The following is a 25,966-nucleotide window of genomic DNA, read 5'->3' as shown; positions in this document are numbered from 1 at the left end:
TCATGTCCTTGGTCTTCAGCTGGGAGCTCACGGGTACACCTTCCTCATCACCAACAACGGCTACATCCTGGCCCACCCTGACCTCCGACCTCTGGTGAGTTCACGCCTGTTCGAAGTGGTGGGACAGGAAGTCGAAGTATGCCTCTCCTCCCCACGCAGTACAGAGACGGGAAGAAGCTGAAGCCCAAGCCCAACTACAACAGTGTGGACCTGTCCGAGGTGGAGTGGGAGGACACGGAGGAGATGGTAGCGTCCCCGGACAGCATGACTCATGTCCCCACGTTGCCCACTCACACTTTGTCTCATGTCCCGTCCAGCTGAGGACCGCCATGGTGAGGGGCGAGACGGGAAATCTGGGTCTGAATGTCAGATCGTCCGTGGACAACGGGGTGAGACGTGCACCGGTCTTAGTGATGTCACTGAACACACAAAATAACCAACATGGAGACAATTCAAGTCAAATGTCAAGTCTCCATGTGACCTGAAAGTGTCTTACAAAGATGTTAATATGCTAATGGGATTTTTCCTTATTTACTTTCTTTTTCCTTCATTATATATTTGACTTTAAAGGCCTACTGAAATGATTTTTTTTTTATTTAAACGGGAATAGCAGATCCATTCTATGTGTCATACTTAATCATTTTGCGATATTGCCATATTTTTGCTGAAAGGATTTAGTATAGAACGACGACGATAAAGTTCGCAACTTTTGGTCTCTGATAAAAAAAAGCCTTGCCGTAGCGTGACGTAGTCAGTTGTTCGCCTCCTCATATTTTCCTATTGTTTTCAATGCAGCTAGAGCGATTCGGACCGAGAAAGCGACGATTACCCCATTAATTTGAGCGAGGATGAAAGATTAGTGGATGAGGAACGTTAGAGTGACGGACTAGAATGCAGTGCAAGACATATCTTTTTTCGCTCTGACCGTAACTTAGGTACAAGGGCTCATTGGATTCCACACTCTCTCCTTTTTCTATTGTGGATCACGGATTTGTATTTTAAACCACCTCGGATACTATATCCTCTTGAAAATGAGAGTCGAGAACGCAAAATGGACATTCACAGTGACTTTTATCTCCACGACAATACATTGGCGAAGCTCTTTAGCTACTGAGCTAACGTGATAGCATCTGGCTCAAATGCAGATAGAAACAAAATAAATAAATCCCTGACTGGAAGGATAGACAGAAGATCAACAATACTATTAAACCATGGACCTGTAACTACACGGTTAATAATTCTCAGCCTGGCAAAGCTTAACAATGCTGTTGCTAACGACACTTTAATCTTGTAAAATTATATAATTTTGTCTTGTATTTTTTTCCCTCAGAATATTCATAAAAGTTATTGTATAATAATTAAAAAAAAAAAAAAAAACATGACTTGTTTTTTTTTTTACAATATATTTGACTTTAATCATGTAAAATGGCCTACTTTTCCTAACAAAAACTAAAAATGTTCTACACAATTCTTGTAAAACAACTTTGTTCTCACAATATTGCGTTTTTCTAAAAAATAGAAATAAAAAAAATACTTTTTTTTACAACATATTTGACTTTAACCCTGTAAAATGGCATATTTTTTTCTAAAATCTTATTTTTTTCCCTCAAATTAGGTCGACATAATATTTTGTACAATGACAACTTGGAGACATTTCAAGTCAAATGGAAACGCTGATGAGTCAGAGTCCGTCTCCATGTGACCTGAAAGTCTCTTCTGCCTCCTACTGGACAACTTGCGCCATGATTTGTTAGCCGCATTCAACAAAGAAGTGACCATTCACTGTCCACCAATCAAAACACTCTATTGGTTCTAGCTTCACCCCCCAGTGACTATAAAGTGACTTGTCTATAAAACTGTTATAAGTACACCTCTGCATAACATTGTATCCTTATTAACATTAAAGCCCCACTTTAGAACTTTCAGTTTTGGTTGATTTTGGCAGCGGCAGTGGACCAAAGCGGTAGTGTTTTGCCAAAAGAAGACCACATTTCCCAGGGGGACTAGAACATGTAGGCGTCAAACTGACATGTCTACTGTAATATTGGCATAAATACTATGTATTTAATGGCTATACTGATGTTAAATAGCAAACACTATCAAGAAATGATCTTGGATTGCGCTACAAACAGGACGCTACTACTAAGAATGTATCGGGCAGATGCAGGTCCCAATCAAAGAAAGACCGTGAAGAGAGTTTTTTCGAAGGAAGTAGTGTAGAACTGTCAAGCTGGTGGCTAGTTATTTCTGGCACGCAAATTTCCGATAGCCATCATTTGCATTATCATTTTGATTTGAGCATCGCAAGTCACTTCCTAGTTTAGCAGGAACCGAGCCAAGGCAGCATCGGTCTGAAATCCCTCATCTTGAGGTCACGTCAGCGAGTGAAAGCCGGGACAATGTTGATCCTTGACTGTCCTTTTGTCCGGGTAATTTCCACTTTCTTTTTTTGTCCACTCAGACAAAACTTTTCGTTTCTTTGGTTGTTTTGGAGCTTCTGCCATGATAGCAGTAATTGCACGTCAGCGTTCTTCTTCTTTGATTTTTCTGGCGGCACATAGGCGTTTGCATCGACTTCCGTCTTTTTAACGACTGGGGAAAGGGGGAGTGATGTATGGCATGAAGCGAGTCAGCACATTTGTAGTTTTTTGTGTGGCAGTAAAAGCTATACAGACCCCCTTAGGCCACCACAGAGGTGTTATTCAACTAGTTGTAAGTCCATGTACCATCCCAAAAGTTATGAAAATATTTTATGAAGCTTGAAAAGTTACTTAGTGCTGCTTTAAAGAAAACAAAAAAGAAATAAAGATCAACTTACAACAAAGATTAACTTTATTTACATTGTTATTGGTCTGTAACAGAAATTATTTAAAATTCATCAATTTGCCTAAAATAAAAATAAAAACTGTAATCCTTATTTAAACATTTAATATTTTTGACCGATTATATTTGTTATACTTAAAAATAAAATAAACTCAATAAAAAAATTTGATTCATTTAATAAGTGTTAAAAGTTATGTCATTTTTCTCAGCACTTAAATATGTAGATCAACTTCAGATCTATTTTTTATTTGTTTTATTCCATTTTTTGTCAGTTTTTTTTATGGCAAACACAAAATATGCAATATTTTCCCCAAAAAATATTTCAAGTGGAATATTTGATGTGAAGGAATTTCAAGCCTTGAATTCATAACATTGATTTTAATTCATTATTTTTGGAGCAAAAAAAAAAATACAATGTTTGGGGTTTCATCTAATAAGAGTGTTAAAAATGAAGTCTTTTTTTCAGCACTTAAATATGTAGATCACCTTCAGATCAATATTTTTATTTGTTTTATTCCATTTTATTGTCAAGGAAAACAAAATATGAAATATTTTCCCCAATTTTTTTTTAAAGTGGAATATTTGATGTGAAGGAATTGAAGTCTTGAATTTATAACAACATTGATTTTAATTCATTATTTTTTGAACAATGTAAAAAAAAAAAAATTGAGGGGGATCCATCTAATAAAAGTGTTGACAATTAAGTCTTCTTTTCAGCACTTAAATCTCTCAAAAAACTTGAAGGAACACTGAAGGAGTTTAATTCATAACAACATTGATTCATTATTATTTTTTGAGCAATAAAAAAACAAAAATTTAATAAAAGTTGTCTTTTTTCAGCACTTGAATCTCTAGATCAACTTCAAATCTTTTTGTGTCAAAGAAAAATATTTTTTTTAACACACAAAATATGCAATATTTTCACCCAAAAATATTTCAAAGTGGAATATTTGACGTGAAAAAATTAAAGTCAATAATTTGTGACAGTGATTTCATTTCCTTCTTTGTTTTGAGCAATAACACTTAGAAGAAAAATATCCCACTCCAATTCTTGGGGATTGACTTGTAAAAGTGTTAAAAATTAGTCATACTTTTATTTTTTACTTCCAACATTTAAATCTCTAGATCAACTTCAGATCTATCAGTTTTTTGTTTTCATATGTTTATTTGTTTAATGTGTTTTTGTGTTATTAGTCATTTTTGCTACTTTTTCTCGTTACTCTTCACCTGTTTGTCTTTTATTCACCCTTATATTTTTTAATAGTCATTTAGAATGTGCCACATGCTGTTAAAAAATGATCTGCAGGCCACAAATGGCCCGCGGGCCGCACTTTGGACACCCCTGCTTTAAAGCAATCAGTTTGTCTGTTCTGGCTATTGACTACGCCAACATGTACCCCCACACAGAAAAGGCCTATGTTCCTCATCAATGAATATTTCTACACCAACGTTGACGAAACACCTTTCAGGTAAGAAGCTTCTTCCTGTCTGCCAACATCTAGATGTTTGTTTTCCACACATTTCACCATTGAAGATGGTGAGACTTTGTAATGTGCTGAATCCACAAGGCCACCAGAGGGCAGCAAGTGTTGTAGTTGTCATGTGTCTTTGCAGCTTCGGCATGGTGCTGACCCGAGGTCACGGCAAGTTAATGTTCGTGGGCAACGTGTCGGTGGAAGAAGGTGCGATTGTCATCATCTCCTCTTGTGGAGAACGTGACTCATTGAACTTGTTGGTGTCTTTGGTCTCCAGGGCTTCATGACCTGACGTCGCCAGACCTCAGCATCGCCTCTGAATGGTACGACTGCATTCCCGCTCCATGTCATAGTGTTGTTCACCGACTTAAAGATGACTCAGAGGAGACACAACAGTGTATTAGAAATGGGTTGTTCTTGATCCTGGACAGGTTAGACCAGAGGGGGATAAACCTTTTTCACTGCATAATGACAACTTTTTTTTCTCAAAATATTACACATTTTTAGAAAAAAAAAACTTATTTTTTTCATAATATATTCAACTTTATTCTTGTAAATTTACATAATTTTGTCTTGTATTTCCCCCCCCCCCAGAATAGTCTAAAAGTTCTTGTATGACAACTTTTTCTCTCAAGATTGCAACTTATTTTCTGAACAAATATGACTTCTTTTTTTTTTACAATATATTTGACTTTAATCATGCAAAATGGCCTACTTTTTTCTTAAAATATTTTACACAATTCTTGTAAAATAACTTTGTTCTCACGATATCGCGTTTTCTAAAACAAATAGTTTTTCACAATATATTTGACTTCCTGAAAAATGGCCTAATTTTTTTTCAAAAATCTTAATTTTTTTTCTCAAATTATTTCAACATCATTTTTTGTACAATGACAACTTTTTCTTACAGTATTAGTAAGAATACTTGTTTCATAATATATTTGACGTAATAAATATTTCTTCTCACAATTTTGCGTTTTTCTAAAAAAATATATTTTTTCACAATATATTTGACTTTGATTCTATACAATTGCATACTATTTTCTTCTAAATTTGTAACCTGATTTGCCCAAAATATTCCCACATAATTCTTGTACAATGACAACTTTTTCATAAAATATTTGACTTTAATCTTGTAAAATTGCATAACTTTGTCTTTTAATTTCTTCTTCTCGGAATATTCCTAAAGGTTCTTGTATGACAACGTTTTCTCACAATATTGCTACCTATTTTCTAAAAATAAAAAAATAAATTTTTCATAATATATTTGACTTTAATCATGTAAAATGGAATATTTTTTTCTTAACAGATATCAACATTGTTCTTAAAATATTTTTTTCTTAAATTAATTTGACACAATTCTTGTAAAATAATTTTCTTCGCACAATATTGTTTAAAAATAAAATAAAAATCACAATGTATTTGATTTTAATACTCTAAAATGGCATACTTTTTTTTTCTAAAATCAATTTTTCCCTCAAAATACACATACATTTTGTACAATGACAACTTGTTCTTAAAATATTACTTTTTTCTAAAAAGAAAATACTTTTTTCATAATATATTTGACTGATTATTGTACAATGACATGATTTTGTTTTATTCTCTCAGAATATTCTTAAAAATTATTTTGTGACAATTTTTTCTCACAATATTGAAACTTTTTTTTCTAAAACATAATTGACTTTTATCACAATACATTTGATGTTAATCCTATAAAATTGCATATTTTTCTTAAAATATTTTGACACAATTTTTGTAAAATAACTTTTTTCTCAAAATACTGTTTTTCTAAAAAAAACTAAAAAATGTTCACAATACATTTGACTTTAATCCTGTAAAATTGCATACTTTTTTTCTAAAATCTTAATTTGTTTTCTCAGTATAGTCAGACATAAATGTTTGGACAATGACAACTTTTTCTTACAATATTACTAACTTTGTTTTTAAAAGTAATACTTCAATGACATCATTTTGTTTTATTCCCTCAGAATATTCCTACAAATTTGTTTATGACAATTTTTTTCCCACAATATCACAACTTTTTTTCTAAAACATTATTGACTTTTTTCACAATAAATTTGATTGTAAAATTGCATACTTTTTTCTTCTAAATGTTTAACTTTTTTCTCATAATACTACTAACTTGTGGGGTGGCGTGGCGAAGTTGGTAGAGTGGCCGTGTCAGCAATCGGAGGGTTGCTGGTTACTGGGGTTCAATCCCCACCTTCTACCATCCTAGTCACGTCCGTTGTGTCCTTGGGCAAGACACTTCACCCTTGCTCCTGATGGCTGCTGGTTAGCGCCTTGCATGGCAGCTCCCGCCATCAGTGTGTGAATGTGTGTGTGAATGGGTGAATGTGGAAATACTGTCAAAGCGCTTTGAGTACCATGAAGGTAGAAAAGCGCTATACAAGTATAACCAATTTACCATTCACAACTTTTTCATAAAAAAATACTTTTCTAAAGTTTCACAATTTTGTCTTATATCTTTTGTTCTCAGAATATTCCTAATGATTCTTGTATGGCAACTTTTTCGCACAAGATTGTCACTTATTTTCTAAAAAAAAAGAAAAAGAAATGACTTTTTTCACAATATATTTGACATTATTCATGTAAAATGGCATTTTGAAAAAATGTTCTTAACAAAAATTAAAAAATTTCTTAAAATATTTTGTTCTTCAAATATTTTTACACAATTCTTGTATAATTAGTTTGTTCTCACAATTTGGAGTTTTCTCAAAAAAAGACCTTTGCGCAATACATGTGACTTTAATTATGTAAAATGGCATTTTTTTGCTTCTAAAATCGTTTTTTTTTTTTTTTATGTCAAAATATTCTGACATTATTCCTGTACAATGTCAAATTTTCTTACAATATCACGATTTTTTTTTCTGTAAAAAAACCCACAACCCAACAACAACCAAACACTATGACATAATTGTGTCTTATTCTCTCAGAATATTCTTAAAAATAATTATATGACAAATTTTTCTTACAATAATGCAACTTTTTTCCCAACAAATAATGGACTTTTTTCACAATACATTTTATTTTGATCACGTAAAAAATGTTTTTTTTTTTAAATAAAAATAAATTCCTTAACATGTTTTTTTCTTCAAATATTGTGACACAATTCTTGTAAAACAACTTTACTCTCCCAATATTGTAAGACTGAACCTGTACTTGTAGCGTCATTTAATTGAACGGGGGCGTCAACCTGCAGTCCACACGTATCTCTTATGTGTGACTGTCATCTACGGGTCCGTAATTAATTCATTAATAATTAATCAGATTTTTGGGAAAATAAAAGGATTTTAAGTGCGCTTGTAGTCTGAAAAATATGGTTATTTTTAAGTCGCCAGAACTAATTTATTATACAACATATTTCTTATGCCAAGAAAGTATATTGTGTGGCTATTTATTTATTATGTTTAATTTTTTCAGGACTTACTGCGAGACGGACGTTGACCCCGCGCACCGCAAGTACTCTCAGCTGCAGGCCGCCATCCGCTACCTGCTGGGGAAGGAGCCGGACCTGGAGTGTAAGACCGTCGATGCGTCGCCGTTGTGTGTCGTAGCGCTTGTTTGATGACCCCGCCTCTGTGTCGCCTAGGCGACGAGGTGCTGCTGCAGCAGACCCTATTCGACGCCGTGGTGACGGCGCCCATGGAGGCCTACTGGAACGCCCTGGCGCTCAGCGACAGGTGGGAGCCAGCACCTTGTGGACACGTGGTCCCACTCAGCGGTATGTCCTTCACAAGAAAATGTGTGTGGGCAGGGTGGAGCCTGGCATTGAGACCGCCTTCCTGGGCACTCGCTCCGGCCTGATGAGGATCATGAGATACGCCGGCGTGGAGACGCGAGTGGCCAAGTACCAGCACTTCTTGTGATCATGTGACATCATTCAATGATTGGCGAGACACCTAACACACGCGTGTCTGTCCCACCGTGTAGAAAGTTCCTGACCCCCGCGGATAAGAACAACCTGTTCACCGTCGATCATTTCCCGCTGTGGTACCGGCTCGCCGTGGAATTCCGTCCCGGAACTTTCTTCTACTACCCCATCAATGACAAAGGTCCTTTCAGTGTTTGTTGTTGTTGTCGTTGTGTGAAGCGCTGTTGTTGTCGTCCTTAGGCGTGAAGTACGCGATCGCCACTACCGCCGTAACCGTGTCAGCACAAGGGAAGACCGCCATCGCCGGAGGTCAGTTGAACTTTTGTTTAAACGACACAGGACAGACATGAAAAATTATGTTTCACAAATAGTTTATTAACAAAGTCCATATTCATGACGAGCGTTTGAGGTGTGCTTCTCACATGACATGTGGACAGGGCCTAATGGGACACGATGAAATAAATCAATCTTTAAATCAATACTTAAATGCACCATTAATTAATTACAATTTAAATTAAATACAATTAATTCATTAATTTAATTTATACGTAATTATATTTATTTAACAATGCAATTAATTCTATACAAAAATACTTATTTATTGTCTTGTTTGTTTCCTTCCCACTGTTTTGTGTGGTGTTTTGTGGGCCTTTACATTGCCAACATTTCAATATTGCTGTGTATCTGTTGTTGTAAAATTTAAAATCCTAAATAAATCGTATATAAAAAATTACTTAATTATTTCACAATTTTATTATTCCATGTTGTGATTATTTTACTATTTAATTACTTATTTGATTATTACATAATTTAATTATTTCATGTTTTAATTGTTTTACTATTTAATTAATAATATAAGTATTACATAATTTAATTATTTTATGTTTCAATTATTTCACAATTAAATTATTTCCTGTTTTTGTTATTTCACTATTTAATTACTTGGTTAATAATTTAATTGAATTATTTAATGTTTTAAATATTTCACCATTTAATTACTTATTTATTACAACATACGTATAATTATTACATGTTTTAATTATTTCACTATTTAATTATTACATAATTACATTTTTTCATGTTTCAATTGTTTTACTATTAAATGATTTCATGTTTTAATTATTTCACTATTTAATTATTAAATAATTTAATTTTTTCATGTTTTAATTATTTTATTATTAAATTATTTCATGTTTTAATTATTTCACTATTTAATTATTTATTTAATTATTACATAATTAAATTATTCCATTTTTTATTATTTCAATATTTATTTATTTCAGGTTTTGAATTTGTCACTATTTAATTACTTATGTAATTGTTATTTTCTTGAACCTATGTGCAGCTGCATTTGATTCTATTATAATAATAATTCATTTTATTTAGAAGCACTCTTCTACAAACTCAAATAAACAATAAGCAATGAAAGTAAATATACAAAAAAGCAATAAATACAGAAAATCAGTCATTTACCTAAAAACTAAACTAGGCCAGCGGTCTAAAGTGTGGCATTATATGGTTGAAATAAAGTCAAAAAAAGTAACAATGAAAAAGACATATTGTAATGAGAAAAAGCTTAAATTTGATGGTAATAACTAGCGGTGTCCCGGTATGATATTGAAATCCGATATCGATCCGATACGGGCAAAACAACAATTATCGGATTAGCGCAAGCTATCCATCCGTAATTTGTGTCCTTAATTAAACATTGCAGTCTAAATTAAGTTAAGTTAAGTTAAAGTACCAATGATTGTCACACACACACAAGGTGTGGTGAAATTTGTCCTCTGCATTTGACCCATCCCCTTGATCACCCCCTGGGAGGTGAGGGGAGCAGTGGGCAGCAGCGGTGCCGCGCCCGGGAATCATCATGACATTTTTAAATATAAACAATATTTATGACACATACAAAGTATCCAAGGCAGCACCGTATTAAAATTGTATCCAGTAACAAACGTGTCCGCATCACTCCACCTACTATGTCATGAGATTAATTATTGTGACCACTAGATGTCCCCCCAAAAAACAATTACCACTTCACTTCAACTTAAAGACAGTATAAGTCCATTCCAGAAGGTGAATAATAAATAGGTTAGTGTTTTTTGTACTTACCTTTTTCTCTGTTTGACTATTTCAAATGATCAAGCCTTCTACAATGATATCAGATTTCCAATATCATACCAGCACCCCTGAACTGGGGTAGATAATTGAATAAATAATTTTACAATAATTTCAAGGTTCAAGGGTTTTAAAGAGGTACAAATGTAATAACACATTAAAAAAAAAATTTTTTATTTTAATTAATGACACATTTAGGTAATTGAAGATGTATTTATTTATTGCTGTCCCATTTGGCCCTCACACCATGTAAATCTACTTCTATTACACACTTAAACGAGACATTAGGTAGTTGCTCAGTGTGGCCTGTAGGTGGCAGTAGGACTGCAGGATGAGAAAACGGCGTCTCAGCGAGGTCAGGTGACGTTGCTATGGAGATGATCCAACAGGAGGACCGAGGACATGAATAAGAAGTGTCACACTTGAGCATCGGTTGGTCACAAAGAGACTGCAGAGGAAAAATGAATGCAAGGGTCGTGGTGTTTGGGTCGTTGGAAGTTTCAAAGATCTGTGCTGGACCCGTCAGAAACTGCTGATGCGGTACCCGTACACCACGCAGGCCTCTTTAGGCGGCGCCTCCTCTGGCGTCGTCGGGGATTGCGCGTCTCCCAGGTCGTCTGCCACGCCCTCAGCCATCAGAGGCGGCCCTCGCTTCTTCAGCTCCCTCTGGTAGCGAGCCATCAGCGAGGCGTAGACGCAGCCGTACGTTGCCGCCACCACCATCATGACGCACACCGTGCCGCACACTACACCCGCCACGATTTGCGTCACTTGCGCTCGGCGGACGCTAACCGGACGGTAGCGCTGGCGGACGCACTCGTCGTTGCCGCTGATACGACCCGGCGGACAGAGGGGTCGGATGCCGCCGCCGGGTGTGACTTCCTTGGCGACGCTCTGCACGCAGTGCTCGAACATCTCGGCCGGCACGTTGCGGATGTTCCTGGCGATCAGTTTCCTGGGAAAGCTGCACGTTATCGTGTCGACCAGACCGTCTTTGAAGAAGCAACACAAAGAAAGCGCATTAGAGTTCTTGAATGAGCGACAGGACATTTAGTAGAAGTGAACCCTGCTCACCTCTGTAGATCATCCACTCCACCCAGTGCTTGAAGTTCCATAGCTTGCAATTACATTCCCAGGGGTTCCCAGCCAGGAGGAGCTGCTGAAGCCCCACCAGAGGCTCAAAGGTTGCCCTCTCCAGCACCGCGAGCCGATTCCTGGCCAGCGACAACCAAGTTAGTCTCTGGAGTCCATCCAGCAGGCCCGTGGGCAGCCAGTAGAGGCCATTGGAGGACAGGTCGAGTCCTCGCAGCCACAACAGCCCCCGGAAGACCTCCTTGCTCAGGCTGACGCCCCCACGGCTTCTGTTTAGATTTTGCTCCGCCTCTTTACTGCGGTTGACATCTGGGGTGGCGAGGTGCCTTCCGAGGAAGTTGGCGGACAGATTGAGCCACCGCAGGCCGCTCAGGCCTGAGAAGACTCCCGATTGCAGGGTGAAAAAGTGGTTCTGGGAAAGATCCAAGATCTCCAGGCTGCTGAGGTTAGCCAAGTCCACAGCAGCCAGGAAAGAGAGGTTGTTCTGGGCCAGGTACAGGGTCTCAGAGTCCTGGTCAAGCAGTGGCAGGAGAGGGGTCAGAGAAATCAGGCCCAGAGCGGAGCAATCGGTGGTGTTACGATCACAGGTGCAGACGCCGGGACAGCAGCGGACTGACCCGAGCAGAACCAGTACCAGAGTGGATGTGACTGCGCCAGCTGGACCAAAAACAAACATCATCATTATCACCATCCTTAACCAAGTGATCCCTAAGAGAAGGCTCACCAAGACTCTCGTGGAGGTTGTGCCGTTCCTGGTCCACCTGCCTCATGTCGGCCACATGGATTCTACCGCCGATCCCGACACAGTTCACTTGTACAGAACCTAAAACGAGAGCCAAATGGCACTTCACTGCTGCTCTTCATCACCTACATATCCGACAAGATGGCCCAGGATCAGAACTTAAGCTTCTTCTCTTTGGTCCAACTTTATCAACTTAAAGAAACCCTATTCTAATCCTAATCAAACCATGGAGGCATGGCTCCAAAAGAGACGTTTGGAATTTAAGGCTTTAGTGACTACGTTTTCCTGAGTTACGTCAGCGGGTATCTCCATATCTGGTAGAGGTTTACCCGAAGAGCTTTGTGCAGGTCCACCGTTCTTATTAAGTTATTTTTTCACTATCCTCTCATAGCTGGCTCGTACATGCACATGCATCCTTCGCGCTTGCCATTTCTGATACAAAGTAGCGTATAGTTCCAATTTATGTCTGTCAGTAGACTCCATATGGAGAAAAAAAATAGGAAACTAAAAAACACCATTCGGTATCGACCAATTTTTGTGTAAAAGTAGCTAAATGGCCCCTGCCGAATAATAAACAAAGCCGATGACTTCTGACTGATTTATTTTAGTCACTTGACTGACTGAGGCGGTTACCAGCTGAGTTATTATAGTCAGCTCCATTGTTGCAAATCAACGACATTTCTCAGTATCTTAAGAAAGGGTGTTCCGTTCAAAGATTTATGCTGGCGATTCCGATACCGACCTACCACGAGTGAGATCAGCCGATACCGATACTGACACAGATCACATGTAATAACTGTACATTTTTCAGTTTATTTATGGTGAGTGCTGTTGACAGTTTAAATATCAACACAATAGTCAAACTACTTCCTTATTGTTTTTATTACATATAGATCAGGGTTCCCCAAACTTTTTGACTCGGGGGCCGCATTGGGTTAAAACAATTTGGCCGGGGGCCGGGCTGTATATATATTATATATATATATATATATATATATTATATATATATATATAATATATATATACAATACCGTTCAAAAGTTTGGGGTCACATTAAAATGTCCTTATTTTTCAATGAAGATAACTTTAAACTAGTCTTAACTTTAAAGAAGTACACTCTATACATTGCTAATGTGGTAAATGACTATTCTAGCTGCAAATGTCTGGTTTTTGGTGCAATATCTACATAGGTGTATAGAGGCCCATTTCCAGCAACTATCACTCCAGTGTTCTAATGGTACAATGTGTTTGCTCATTGGCTCAGAAGGCTAATTGATGATTAGAAAACCCTTGTGCAATCATGTTCACACATCTGAAAACAGTTTAGCTCGTTACAGAAGCTACAAACCTGACCTTCCTTTGAGCAGATTGAGTTTCTGGAGCATCACATTTCTGGGGTCAATTAAACGCTCAAAATGGCCAGAAAAAGAGAACTTTCATCTGAAACGCGACAGTCTATTCTTGTTCTTAGAAATGAAGGCTATTCCACAAAATTGTTTGGGTGACCCCAAACTTTTGAACGGTAGTGTATATATATAGATATACTATATATATATATTATATATATATATATATATATATATATATATATTATATTTATATATATATATTTATTTATATATATATATATATATATATATATATATTTATATATATATATATATATATATATATATATATATATATATATATATATATATATATATATATATATATATATATATATATATATTATATATAGTGCACTTTCCGCGCGCGCGATGATGTCACGTTATCGATGAGAAAATGCATTTTTAGACAATATGATTTGCCTGAGTGAATAGGAGACACTGTGAGTAGCAAGTGGTACAAAGTGGATAAGAAAAGACACAAAAAAATATTTATTTAAAAAAAAAAATTTTATTTTTATTTTTATTTATTTTTTTATACTTGGGACTTCTCGCGGGGCTGCTTTTGGACGCTAGCGGGCCGTAGTTTGGGGACCCCTGATATAGATGTTTGAGTAAAACAAAGTCAATAACTAAACTAAATCAAAAACTACTATTACTCTTTTTTTGTTTTTTTAAACATTTGTTTATTGACAAACAGTTAACAGACATACAATAGAATACAAATCTGAGAAAAAAAATTCAGTCAAATAATTTCAAGCAAACAGACAACTGCACTTCCGAATGGCCTCAACACGGTGCAGCAATACACAAAGGCCAACAAAAGGCTCATCAATCAACCCCAATTCAACCACCTCTCAATCGGGACCAAACTGGAGATCAGTCTCCTTTACATATTTTAGGAAACCAACCCCCGAAACTCCACAGAACAACCTTTTGATGCCTATTCTTCTCCAGTTTGAGAAAATAAAGAACATCTTTAATCCAAGGAGGCGCTGTTGCCTTCAAGTTTTAACAATGAGACTTTGAGCCAATAAAGTAGTGAATGCTGCAATATTCTTTTTGGGTTTGCTAAGAGAAGTTGACAAAGGGACCACCCCAAATAGTCCACTTAGAGGATTCGGATCAATCTTTTCGCTAATTACCTACCTAGTACTCTTTGAAATCATTTTTCCATAAAAGTCCTCCTGAGTCCAAGGAATAATTTCTTAAAATTTAAAACATCAGAAAAATATATATTTTAATTATTTGAAGAAAATAAAAATATTGACCTAATCACTCTATTCTCGATCATATACTGATGTTACGCTTGGTATCAACACCACCAATTTATGGATTGATCCAGCATCCTTTTACACGTCGTGCACTACTGGTTGCGAAAATGCTGACACATCAACAGTTATCAGTTGTTATACTATCCTCTCGCTAACTCTTATTAATCTACTTAATAATTTCTGCTTGAGATACACAATTAGCTGCTAGGTAGTCAACCGGGCGGCTCAAAAATAAATAAAATATTAACCAGAGGGGATCTGCGTTAAAAGCCGATCACACTTTTTTATGAAAATCGGCCGATACAGATCCCTGATTTTAAGCATCACTATCACTTTATAACAAAGCTAAACATTCACACAGTAAGAGAGTGCCAAGACCTAACATGCTAATTGCTAAGATAGCTTGAAATAACACAAAAAATAAGTGCTTCAAGAAGCCTTTTTATTTTAATGTTTACGAATTCAGGGAATACTTCCCTGGACACAGGAGGAATTTTAGGGCAAAAATCAAAATACATAAAAGACTAGTAGATACTAGTTTTTGCTTTTGTGTAGTTATTGTGTGCTGTTGACGTTGTTTTTAGCTAAAAACAAATGGAATGGAACTTTACTGTCATTGCAGTTAAAAAGTAAGACTAAATTACATTTTCAGTACAAACCCGTCCAAGATCAGACATACTGTTACAGGGTAGATAGAAGGGGAAGACTGATGGTTCGCCACAGGGGCGGCGCCCCGTAAAGAAGGTAGGAAAAATGGTAAACATGGGGGGAAAAAGAGATGAAAAAAGCAAGTTATAAGCTGAACATCCGACGGTATCATCATACTTCGCCTTGCGGAACAGACAGCTTCTCCAAGATGTTAACCGGTTTGCCATTTAGTGCAGAAATCACAAAAGTCTGAGTGCCCCCAGCTCTGCCCAATCATTTGTAGTTGTTTGTCGATACAACGCTTACTCCAATTGGCAGATGTCCTGTTATCATGGTTCCGAATAGGTAGATGTCTTCAACGTCCTGGACTGGAAGACACTCACTTCTCCCAAGAGTCTGTTGTGTGTCCAGCAACAACTGTTCCTTTAGGACAGGCAAGTTCCCCTAAACCCCATTTTTGTTGAGAGGCAAGTTGATCAATTTCATTGTTTAGATTTTTGGGAGCTGTGCAGAAAGACGATACAATAACGTTATGACAAGACGAAGAAGCAAGCAGGCGAAATAAAGGAGCGGGTAGGAAACATGTCAGCCTTCGATGAGAGCCAGAGCCAAACTGTCAATAGGACTTATCATGAATAAATTGACCAATTAACAGTTAATACACGTGATCGTTATTGATATCGGACGGTCTCAAGCATGGAAAATCGGTATTGTAATCGGTCACGTAAAAGCCTAATCAGAACATTCCTACTAAAAACTACAACATGGCGGACGGAGGGAAGACGCAGTTAAACATTGAGGAAGACTTCAGCACGTAAATAAAACCGCCCACAAAACGCGCAACTTGAAGGTGGTTTGTTGAAACATTTTGACCTAAGAACCACCATCACGTTATGTAGACCACAAGGAAGTGTTTTAAATGTAAAAAAAAATCCTAATATGACCCCTTTAAAGGGTCTTAGCTCTTGCTACGTGCTACATGCTAATACTAGCTTGCCCTTTCCAGCCTAGCGCCGATCCAGAAGAGGCTTGACTCGGGTAATCCCTGGAAAGCTTTATTCACTGCACTCTGCCCTCGTGAGTGGCGCCAGATGATCTGGTGAAGTTGCTCACAAACATCAGGAGATTACAGGACGGTCTGGGCTGGTCCGGAGGAGAAAGAGAGGTCCTCGCTCATAACCACCGCACGAACATGTAGTCCAGGGGTGTCAGACTGGTTTTCGTTGAGGGCCACATTGCAGTTATGGCTGCTCGTATAAGAATTATAATGTATAATCGCCTCATTATGTTATTACAGAATTCCCTATGGATTTGATTTTTTCATTTTTTAACGTACACATTGATGGATAACATACTTGCTTTTGAAATCATAAGTCAGGGGGACAAGTATTTTATTCTGACAAAAATAGGTTGGAATATACAGTATGTTAATAATATAGAGGTGTCCCAACTTTTTCCAACCAGGGGCGCATACTAAAAAGTCAAAAGTATGCGGGGGCCATTTTGATGTATCAAATTTTCTGCACAGACTAAATTTTAGAAGAAAAAAATATTTTTCCATATATTAGCAACAGATATATAAGTTGTGAAATGGGTTTATTGCACAGAAAGATTCTGTAAATGTTTATGTACATGCCTTAATTGTTGTCAAACGGTGTCTATAACACGGCAGTAAAACGGCGGATCAAACAGAAGTGGATCTAACTATTATGTTAGATCCACTATGGACTGGACTCTCACTATTATGTTAGATCCACTATGGACTGGACTCTCACACTATTATGTTAGTTCCACTATGGACTGGACTCACACTATTATGCTAGATCCACTATGGACTGGACTCTCACACTATTATGTTATATCCACTACGAACTGGACTCTCACACTATTATGCTAGATCCACTATGGACTGGACTCTAACACTATTATGTTAGATCCACTATGGACTGGACTCTCACACTATTATGCTAGATCCACTATGGACTGGACTCTCACACTATTATGTTAGATCCACGATGGACTGGACTCTCACACTATTATGCTTGATCCACTATGGACTGGACTCTCACACTATTATGTTAGATCTACTACGAACTGGACTCTCACACTATTATGCTAGATCCACTATGGACTGGACTCTCACACTATTATGCTAGATCCACTATGGACTGGACTCTCACACTATTATGTTAGATCCACTATAGGCTGGACTCTCACACTATTATGTTAGATCCACGATGGACTGGACTCTCACACTATTATGCTAGATCCACTACGAACTGGACTCTCACACTATTATGCTAGATCCACTATGGACTGGACTCTTAACACTATTATGTTAGATCCACTATGGACTGGACTCTCACACTATTATGTTAGATCCACTATGGACTGGACTCTTACACTATTATGCTAGATCCACTATGGACTGGACTCTCACACTATTATGCTAGATCCACTACGAACTGGACTCTCACACTATTATGTTAGATCCACTATGGACTGGACTCTCACTATTATGTTAGATCCACTATGGACTGGACTCTCACACTATTATGTTAGATCCACTATGGACTGGACTCTCACACTATTATGTTAGTTCCACTATGGACTGGACTCTCACACTATTATGCTGGATCCACTATGGACTGGACTCTCACACTATTATGTTATATCCACTACGAACTGGACTCTCACACTATTATGCTAGATCCACTATGGACTGGACTCTCACACTATTATGCTAGATCCACTATGGACTGGACTCTCACACTATTATGTTAGATCCACTATGGACTGGACTCTCACACTATTATGCTAGATACACTATGGACTGGACTCTCACACTATTATGTTAGATCCACGATGGACTGGACTCTCACACTATTATGCTTGATCCACTATGGACTGGACTCTCACACTATTATGTTAGATCCACTACGAACTGGACTCTCACACTATTATGCTAGATCCACTATGGACTGGACTCTAACACTATTATGTTAGATCCACGATGGACTAACATAATAGTGTTATGTTAGATCCACTACGAACTGGACTCTCACACTATTATGCTAGATCCACTATGGACTGGACTCTAACACTATTATGCTAGATCCACTATGGACTGGACTCTCACACTATTATGTTAGATCCACGATGGACTGGACTCTCACACTATTATGCTAGATCCACTATGGACTGGACTCTCACACTAGTATGTTAGATCCACTACGAACTGGACTCTCACACTATTATGCTAGATCCACTATGGACTGGACTCTAACACTATTATGTTAGATCCACTATGGACTGGACTCTCACACTATTAAGTTAGATCCACTACGGACTGGACTCTCACACTATTATGCTAGATCCACTATGGACTGGACTCTCACACTATTATGCTAGATCCACTACGAACTGGACTCTCACACTATTATGCTAGATCCACTATGGACTGGACTCTCACACTATTATGTTAGATCCACGATGGACTGGACTCTCACACTATTATGTTATATCCACTACGATCTGGACTCTCACACTATTATGCTAGATCCACTATGGACTGGACTCTCACACTATTATGTTATATCCACTACGAACTGGACTCTCACACTATTATGCTAGATCCACTATGGACTGGACTCTCACACTATTATGTTAGATCCACTATGGACTGGACTCTCACACTATTATGTTAGATCCACTATGGACTGGACTCTCACACTATTATGTTAGATCCACTATGGACTGGACTCTCACGCTATTATGCTAGATCCACTATGGGCTGGACTCTCACACTATTATGTTAGATCCACTATGGACTGGACTCTCACACTATTATGCTAGATCCACTATGGACTGGACTCTCACACTATTATGTTAGATCCACTATGGACTGGACTCTCACACTATTATGTACGTAAGCTCAGGGGGGACAGAGCCTTCTCTGTTGCGGGCCCCAAACTCTGGAATGATCTTCCACTCCATGAGACTGGACTCTCACGCTATTATGCTAGATCCACTATGGACTGGACTCTCACACTATTATGTTAGATCCACTATGGACTGGACTCTCACACTATTATGTTAGATCCACTATGGACTGGACTCTCACGCTATTATGCTAGATCCACTATGGGCTGGACTCTCACACTATTATGTTAGATCCACTATGGACTGGACTCTCACGCTATTATGCTAGATCCACTATGGGCTGGACTCTCACACTATTATGTTAGATCCACTATGGACTGGACTCTCACACTATTATGCTAGATCCACTATGGACTGGGCTTATACTATTATGTTAGATCCTCTATGGACTGGACTCTCACACTATTATGCTAGATCCACTTGACGTCCATTGCATTGGTCGCCCGGGGGGGGGTTTCTTGCCCTTATGTGGGATCTGAGCCGAGGATGTCGTTGTGGCTTGTGCAGCCCTTTGAGACACTCGTGATTTAGGGCTATATAAGTAAACATTGATTTATTGACTTTGAGAAGTCATCGTCATGGACCCGCTAGCTGCGCAAGCTAGTGCTCCAATCAGCTAAACAGACTCAATAATTCCACGGTGATGTTTTGGTGAATTTACTGAGGAATTTGTGAAACTGAAACAATATAAAAAGAATGCCGTTGTAAGTTAATAATACTAACACAGACACTCGTAAATGTTTTAGCATATTAGCTAATGCTAACGAAGCTCGATTGATTACATTACGATAGCACGTACAAATACTGTATGCATGAAAACACTCCTACAGACATCACACATGGGACCCTATAGTAAGTAAGAATTGTTTTAGTTATATTATAAAACTTACAAACGCTGCTTGGAGCGATGAATGAAGAACCCATACGAGTAGAAACGCTATGGACGGTTATACTTTCGGTTCAAGGCATTAAAACAGAGTACATTTTTATTCCAGCAAACTCGTTTAAAGGAGGGCGCCATCGCTCAAACAATAACGAACCATTTCAGTCCTCTGCTTGGGTTTGATAAAAACTATTGAACACCAAACTTTATGGTCACTCGCGAAGAAAAAGTCATAGATTAGCCGCAGGGTGTTAAGCGTAGGGGAAAAAAATAGCTCCTTATAGTCCGGAATTTATGGTATTTTTATTGCGTTAAAAATGCTAAAAACAGACGTTGCATATATTTAAAGACACAACTTAGTGTCAAAGTTTACAATTATTGTTACAGTGGTAAAAAACAAAACAAAAAAACAACAACAAATAGACGTAATACAAGGAGGAAAAAGCTGAAATTTTGATACAAATAATAATATACTGTCGCTTATTATACAAAGTTTTGTCTTTAAATACTGTGTATATATATATATATATATATTAGAGTGTTCGCCCTGATATCGGTAGGTTGTGAGTTCAAACCCCGGCCGAGTCATACCAAAGACTATAAAAAATGGGACCCATTACCTCCCTGCTTTACACTCAGCATCAAGGGTTGGAATTGGGGGTTAAATCGCCAAAAATGATTCCCGGGCGTGGCCACCGCTGCTGCTCACTGCTCCCCTCACCTCCCAGGGGGTGATCAAGGGTGATGGGTCAAATGCGGAGAATAATTTTGCCACACCTCGTGTGCGTGTGTGACAATTATTGGTACTTTAACTTAAATATATATATATATATATACAATATATATATATATACCTGTATATATATATGGCCCTGAATTCCTTTCAGTATGCGACGTTTGAACACCCCTGAGTTATTACTATCACTTGTTTAGCTTTTTTCACATTACATTACACATTTTTCCTCTCTTTTTACATTTGTGGGCCAACAAAACTGTAGTTGTATGCTGCACTTTGGACAGCCGGGTGTTCATAAAACATTTTTTGCACGGTCACATAGTTGTCTAGTTTAAAAGACATACAATTGTATGCAATTCATGCAATTTTTCTGGTAGAATTGAAAGAATAAATATGTTTAATAAGAAAGAGTGAAGTGCACATCATTTCCCAGACTTTTGCGAGCCACATAAAATGACGTGCTGGGCCAGGTCACATGTGATGTAGTCCATTAACTCAGGCCGGGTGCCGGGAGGCCGCTTTTAGAGCCCAGACCCACCATCCGAGTCACGAAGCAAGCCTGGAGCTCTTTGCTTTGTTAGCGCTCCATCTTGCTCTGCTAGCTTGCCACAAAGACACCGCAGAATGTTTGATGTCACTTCACATCAGCAGGGGTGGACGGCCAAAGATCCGAAGGTGATCTGGCGTTTGAACAATGTCGTCTGTCGTCAGCTCGTGTGCTAACTTCGTGTCACTGTTAGCACTTCGCCTTTGCTAGCAAGACAGATTTGTTTATTCCATTTTTGTGGAGCAAACAGCTGCAAGGCTCAAGTGCACCATCAGCCAGATTAGACGCATCAGTGACATCAGATTAAACAGACGTCTGTCCTGCGCTGCAGATGGTGCTGGCCCCGCCCCCAAAAGCTGCCATCGCTCATGATGTCATCACTTGTCGTTATCTCTTGTAAATAATCGATTCATCACGATTTTTAATCGAATCACAAACATTTTTTATGTTTTTTTTTTTTTAATTGAGCAGACTGGAGAATAATTCTCACAAAAACTCATATAAATGCCCTGTCAGATATTAAAACATATTTGGGGAGAATTATTGACAATGAAAATAATTTTCATTCTTAAATAAAATTTTTTTAAATTTGGCTCCAGTAAAAAATTATTTTTCTCATGCAGGGCAAAATACCTGACGCTTGAGCAGTGCTTATTACTTATACATTGTTTTAACACTAAATTCTGGTATATATTGTGTCTGCTGATGTAGTTATAATGTAGTTATAAAAATAAAAAAGCCGATACCGATTTACATCAAAATGCCAAATATCGCTACCGATAATTGGTTGCTCTCTAATGTATATTTATAAACAATTATATAGCTAGGTTGCAATCACGTGACCTAGAGCCACTTCCGGGTTTCAGGCGAGGGTCTCAGCCCCTTTAGACTACTGTTTATTGACCTGAATATGTGCAGGTTTAGGCGTATTTTGAAAGGTTTAGAGCAGGGGTTCCCAAAATGGACCAATTGTATATATGTACACTACCGTTGAAAAGTTTGGGTTCACATTGAAATGTCCTTATTTTTTAAGGAAAAGCACTGTACTTTTCAATGAAGATAACTTTAAACTAGTCTTAACTTTAAAGAAATACACTCTATAACTTGCTAATGTGGTAAATGACTATTCTAGCTGCAAATGTCTGGTTTTTGGTGCAATATCTACATAGGTGTATAGAGGCCCATTTCCAGCAACTATCACTCCAGTGTTCTAATGGTACAATGTGTTTGCTCATTGGCTCAGAAGGCTAATTGATGATTAGAAAACCCTTGTGCAATCATGTTCACACATCTGAAAACAGTTTAGCTCATTACAGAAGCTACAAAACTGACCTTCCTTTGAGCAGATTGAGTTTCTGGAGCATCACATTTGTGGGGTCAATTAAACACTCAAAATGGCCAGAAAAAGAGAACTTTCATCTGAAACTCGACAGTCTATTCTTGTTCTTAGAAATGAAGGCTATTCCACAAAATTGTTTGGGTGACCCCAAACTTTTGAACGGTAGTGTATATATATATATATATATATATATATATATATATATATATATATATATATATATATATATATTCCGAGCGCGATGATGTCACGTTATCGATGGGAAAATGCATTTTTAGATAATATGATTTGCTTAGAAAATGGAGTAGAAAGGACAGATTAAAAATATTAAAAAACATTTTTTTTTGTTGTTGTTTTTTTTAACTTGGGACTTCCCGCGGGCCGGATTTTGGGGGACCCCTGGTTTAGAGTCGATAATAAAAAAATATTTTAAATGGGATGGAGTGGATTTTTACGCTCTTAAGAAAAATATATTTTTTATATAAAGCTAAAGCATTTATCATCACCAAGGCGTTAGTGCCACCTCACTTCACTTGACACAAGGATTTAGAGAAGAAAAGATTGCAGGCACATCATGTCTTTACGTCTGAGGGGTCCACAAATTAAACATTAATCGGTGAAAGACAAAGTTGGATTTATTCGTTCATCGCTAACATATTTGATTGACATAACGAGTGCTGTTGTGATCGTGACGCTAATGAGAAAAAGGATACGTTTGTTTGCAGTTGATTTCCTGCTACAAATATTAGTCTCATCTCCAATTCATGTCTGCAGTTGTTTTTATGCTCTGAAGTTGATATTTTGTCTTAAATATTTAGCTGTTGTTCAGCAATGTTTGCTCGCGATATCAATACATCTATGCTAATGAGTCTACCAGAGATGTATTCATCCACTTTATTAATACTAATAAGGACATTTTCTTGATGCTAACAAATATCACCAAAGACGCTATAATGTGGTCATCCGTGTCAAAAAAAACACTTGGCTTTTCTGCACAACAACAACTAAGCTTTTAGTTTGTTATGAAAATGAACAATGAAAATACGGTGGATTGGACCGACATTCACAATATTTATTAGTAGGACTTAACATGATGTTAGTTTATTTGCTCAAGCAGGTCTTGTAGTTATATTTAGGCATAGCAACCACAAAAGAACCAAAAACTAATGTGATCTCTTGTCCTTTAGTTCTGCTCTCAAACACTACTAATCTAGTAGGGAATACACTGGATTGCATCACAGAAAGTTTCTTCAACTAATCAAATGTTCAAACAAACATTTTTTGCTTTAATGTTGGTCATTACGGTGGTACTTGGGGAAAAAAGTTTGAGAACCTGTGTTCTAGATCCTAAATCATGCCTCTCACCTGGATAGTAAAAGGGTGTGGACATAAACCGAGAAGTTGGTCAATTTTGACATCCAACTAAGACCCAGAGATGGCCAGAAAGACAGGAAAAGACGCTCGTTTGCGGCCATATTTTTTATTAACCCTTCACTAGGCATACTATTAATTCTTCAGAAGATACACTACCGTTCAAAAGTTTGGGGTCACCCAAACAATTTTGTGGAATAGCCTTCATTTCTAAGAACAAGAATAGACTGTCGAGTTTCAGATGAAAGTTCTCTTTTTCTGGCCATTTTGAGCGTTTAATTGACCCCACAAATGTGATGCTCCAGAAACTCAATCTGCTCAAAGGAAGGTCAGTTTTGTAGCTTCTGTAACGAGCTAAACTGTTTTCATATGTGTGAACATGATTGCACAAGGGTTTTCTAATCATCAATTAGCCTTCTGAGCCAATGAGCAAACACATTGTACCATTAGAACACTGGAGTGATAGTTGCTGGAAATGGGCCTCTATACACCTATGTAGATATTGCACCAAAAACCAGACATTTGCAGCTAGAATAGTCATTTACCACATTAGCAATGTATAGAGTGTATTTCTTTAAAGTTAAGACTAGTTTAAAGTTATCTTCATTGAAAAGTACAGTGCTTTTCCTTCAAAAATAAGGACATTTCAATGTGACCCCAAACTTTTGAACGGTTGTGTATAAACATCTCATCAGTCGGTATCCCAGTGAGAGCAGACGTTGTACAGTAAGTGATTGTGTGTAGTTCATATTTCGTGTTTAGCACTTAGCAATACGGCTACACGATGCTTAGTGTTTCAACATGTTATTATGAATGTTACTACATTACATATATACTTACTGTGTGTATATAAAACCTTAATGGGGGTTTTTGGATGTTTTTTTTTAGCGCTTTAGAACAACTACCATAGACTTCATTGTTAGCTGACTTTTATTAACTTTTATTTACAATTTAGAATGCATAAATAAAAAAAACCTGTAATCGGCTTACATAAGGATTGTGAATGATAGGCAACATTTAAAAAATAAGTGCAGTTAAAAATGAGCCTGTGTGAGGTTAGGAGTGCAAAAGGGTGTGCACACACGCACACACACACACACACACACACAGACACACACACTCACCATGTGCTGAGCTGCTGCAGCCTCCAAATAGTCAGTCGTCTTGTTTATCTGCATCACATCCTTCTGTCCGCTCCTCAAGGATGTGAAGTGTCCTAACAAGTCTGCATCCTTAACAGCTGGACCACACTTGAATCTGAACGCTCCTCCTCCTCCTCCTCCTCATCCTCATCATCACTGCTCTGTCAGCTGCCTGCATCTCTCTCACACACACACACGCACGCACAGCTGCTGAGGGCGAGCGAGGGTCATGTGATGCGGAGACATATACAGTAAAAGACCACACGCTGATGCTAATGATGTGTGTTCGTTTTTCTATCCTAGTGGGACTAAAACCTGATATTTGGCCCACGCAGGTCCAAAGCATTGAACTACTGTAAATAGAAAATGCATTTCTTAAACATTTTGAAATGCCCCGCTTGTAGGTCAATTTTCATGATTTCGGTGTGTGAAGTGTGTATGACAAGTGTTCAAGCGTAGGTACTGCAGTGTGTGTATTGGTGCCCAATTCCTGACGTGTGTGTGTGCGTGTAACTTCTCAATGAAAGGACAGAGCTGAAGGAGATCAA

The 25,966-nt window shown here is 37.6% G+C and overlaps 2 protein-coding genes across 2 annotated transcripts in view; one reads left to right on the top strand and one right to left on the bottom strand.

Annotated features, from left to right (window-relative positions):
* The window catches only part of LOC133645965 (voltage-dependent calcium channel subunit alpha-2/delta-4-like), a 90,534-nt gene that overhangs the window by 41,292 nt on the left and 23,276 nt on the right, over positions 1-25,966 (top strand). Inside the window, exons 19-29 of the mRNA XM_062040889.1 lie at positions 20-94; positions 160-246; positions 318-389; positions 4,231-4,292; positions 4,438-4,505; positions 4,576-4,621; positions 7,746-7,843; positions 7,915-8,005; positions 8,080-8,172; positions 8,256-8,377; positions 8,437-8,505. Of these exons, the coding sequence (XP_061896873.1) occupies positions 20-94; positions 160-246; positions 318-389; positions 4,231-4,292; positions 4,438-4,505; positions 4,576-4,621; positions 7,746-7,843; positions 7,915-8,005; positions 8,080-8,172; positions 8,256-8,377; positions 8,437-8,505 (883 nt within the window). The remainder of the gene's footprint in view (positions 1-19; positions 95-159; positions 247-317; positions 390-4,230; positions 4,293-4,437; positions 4,506-4,575; positions 4,622-7,745; positions 7,844-7,914; positions 8,006-8,079; positions 8,173-8,255; positions 8,378-8,436; positions 8,506-25,966) is intronic.
* Positions 8,384-25,518, bottom strand: LOC133646952 (leucine-rich repeat and transmembrane domain-containing protein 2-like). The gene is made up of 4 exons (XM_062042916.1): positions 25,401-25,518; positions 12,131-12,229; positions 11,389-12,063; positions 8,384-11,306 (listed from the first exon to the last, which is right to left on the bottom strand). The coding sequence occupies exons 2-4, from the start codon at positions 12,174-12,176 to the stop codon at positions 10,837-10,839; spliced, it is 1,191 nt and encodes a 396-aa protein (XP_061898900.1). The 5' UTR covers positions 12,177-12,229; positions 25,401-25,518; the 3' UTR covers positions 8,384-10,836.

Source organism: Entelurus aequoreus, linkage group LG03, assembly GCF_033978785.1.
Source record: "Entelurus aequoreus isolate RoL-2023_Sb linkage group LG03, RoL_Eaeq_v1.1, whole genome shotgun sequence".
NCBI classification, from domain to species: domain Eukaryota; kingdom Metazoa; phylum Chordata; class Actinopteri; order Syngnathiformes; family Syngnathidae; genus Entelurus; species Entelurus aequoreus.
The sequence above is the reverse complement of the archived record's forward strand: the minus strand, read 5'-3'. Positions and strand labels throughout refer to the sequence as shown.

What these genes read in the sequence shown, in the direction of transcription:
- LOC133646952 (XM_062042916.1), bottom strand. Translation starts at nt 12,176, where the DNA reads ATGAGGCAGGTGGACCAGGAACGGCACAACCTCCACGAGAGTCTTG. An exon ending in CAACCTCCACGAGAGTCTTG is followed by an intron (nt 12,064 to 12,130) that starts GTGAGCCTTCTC and finishes TTTTTGGTCCAG; the next exon opens with CTGGCGCAGTCACATCCACT. An exon ending in GGAGTGGATGATCTACAGAG is followed by an intron (nt 11,307 to 11,388) that starts GTGAGCAGGGTT and finishes GCTTCTTCAAAG; the next exon opens with ACGGTCTGGTCGACACGATA.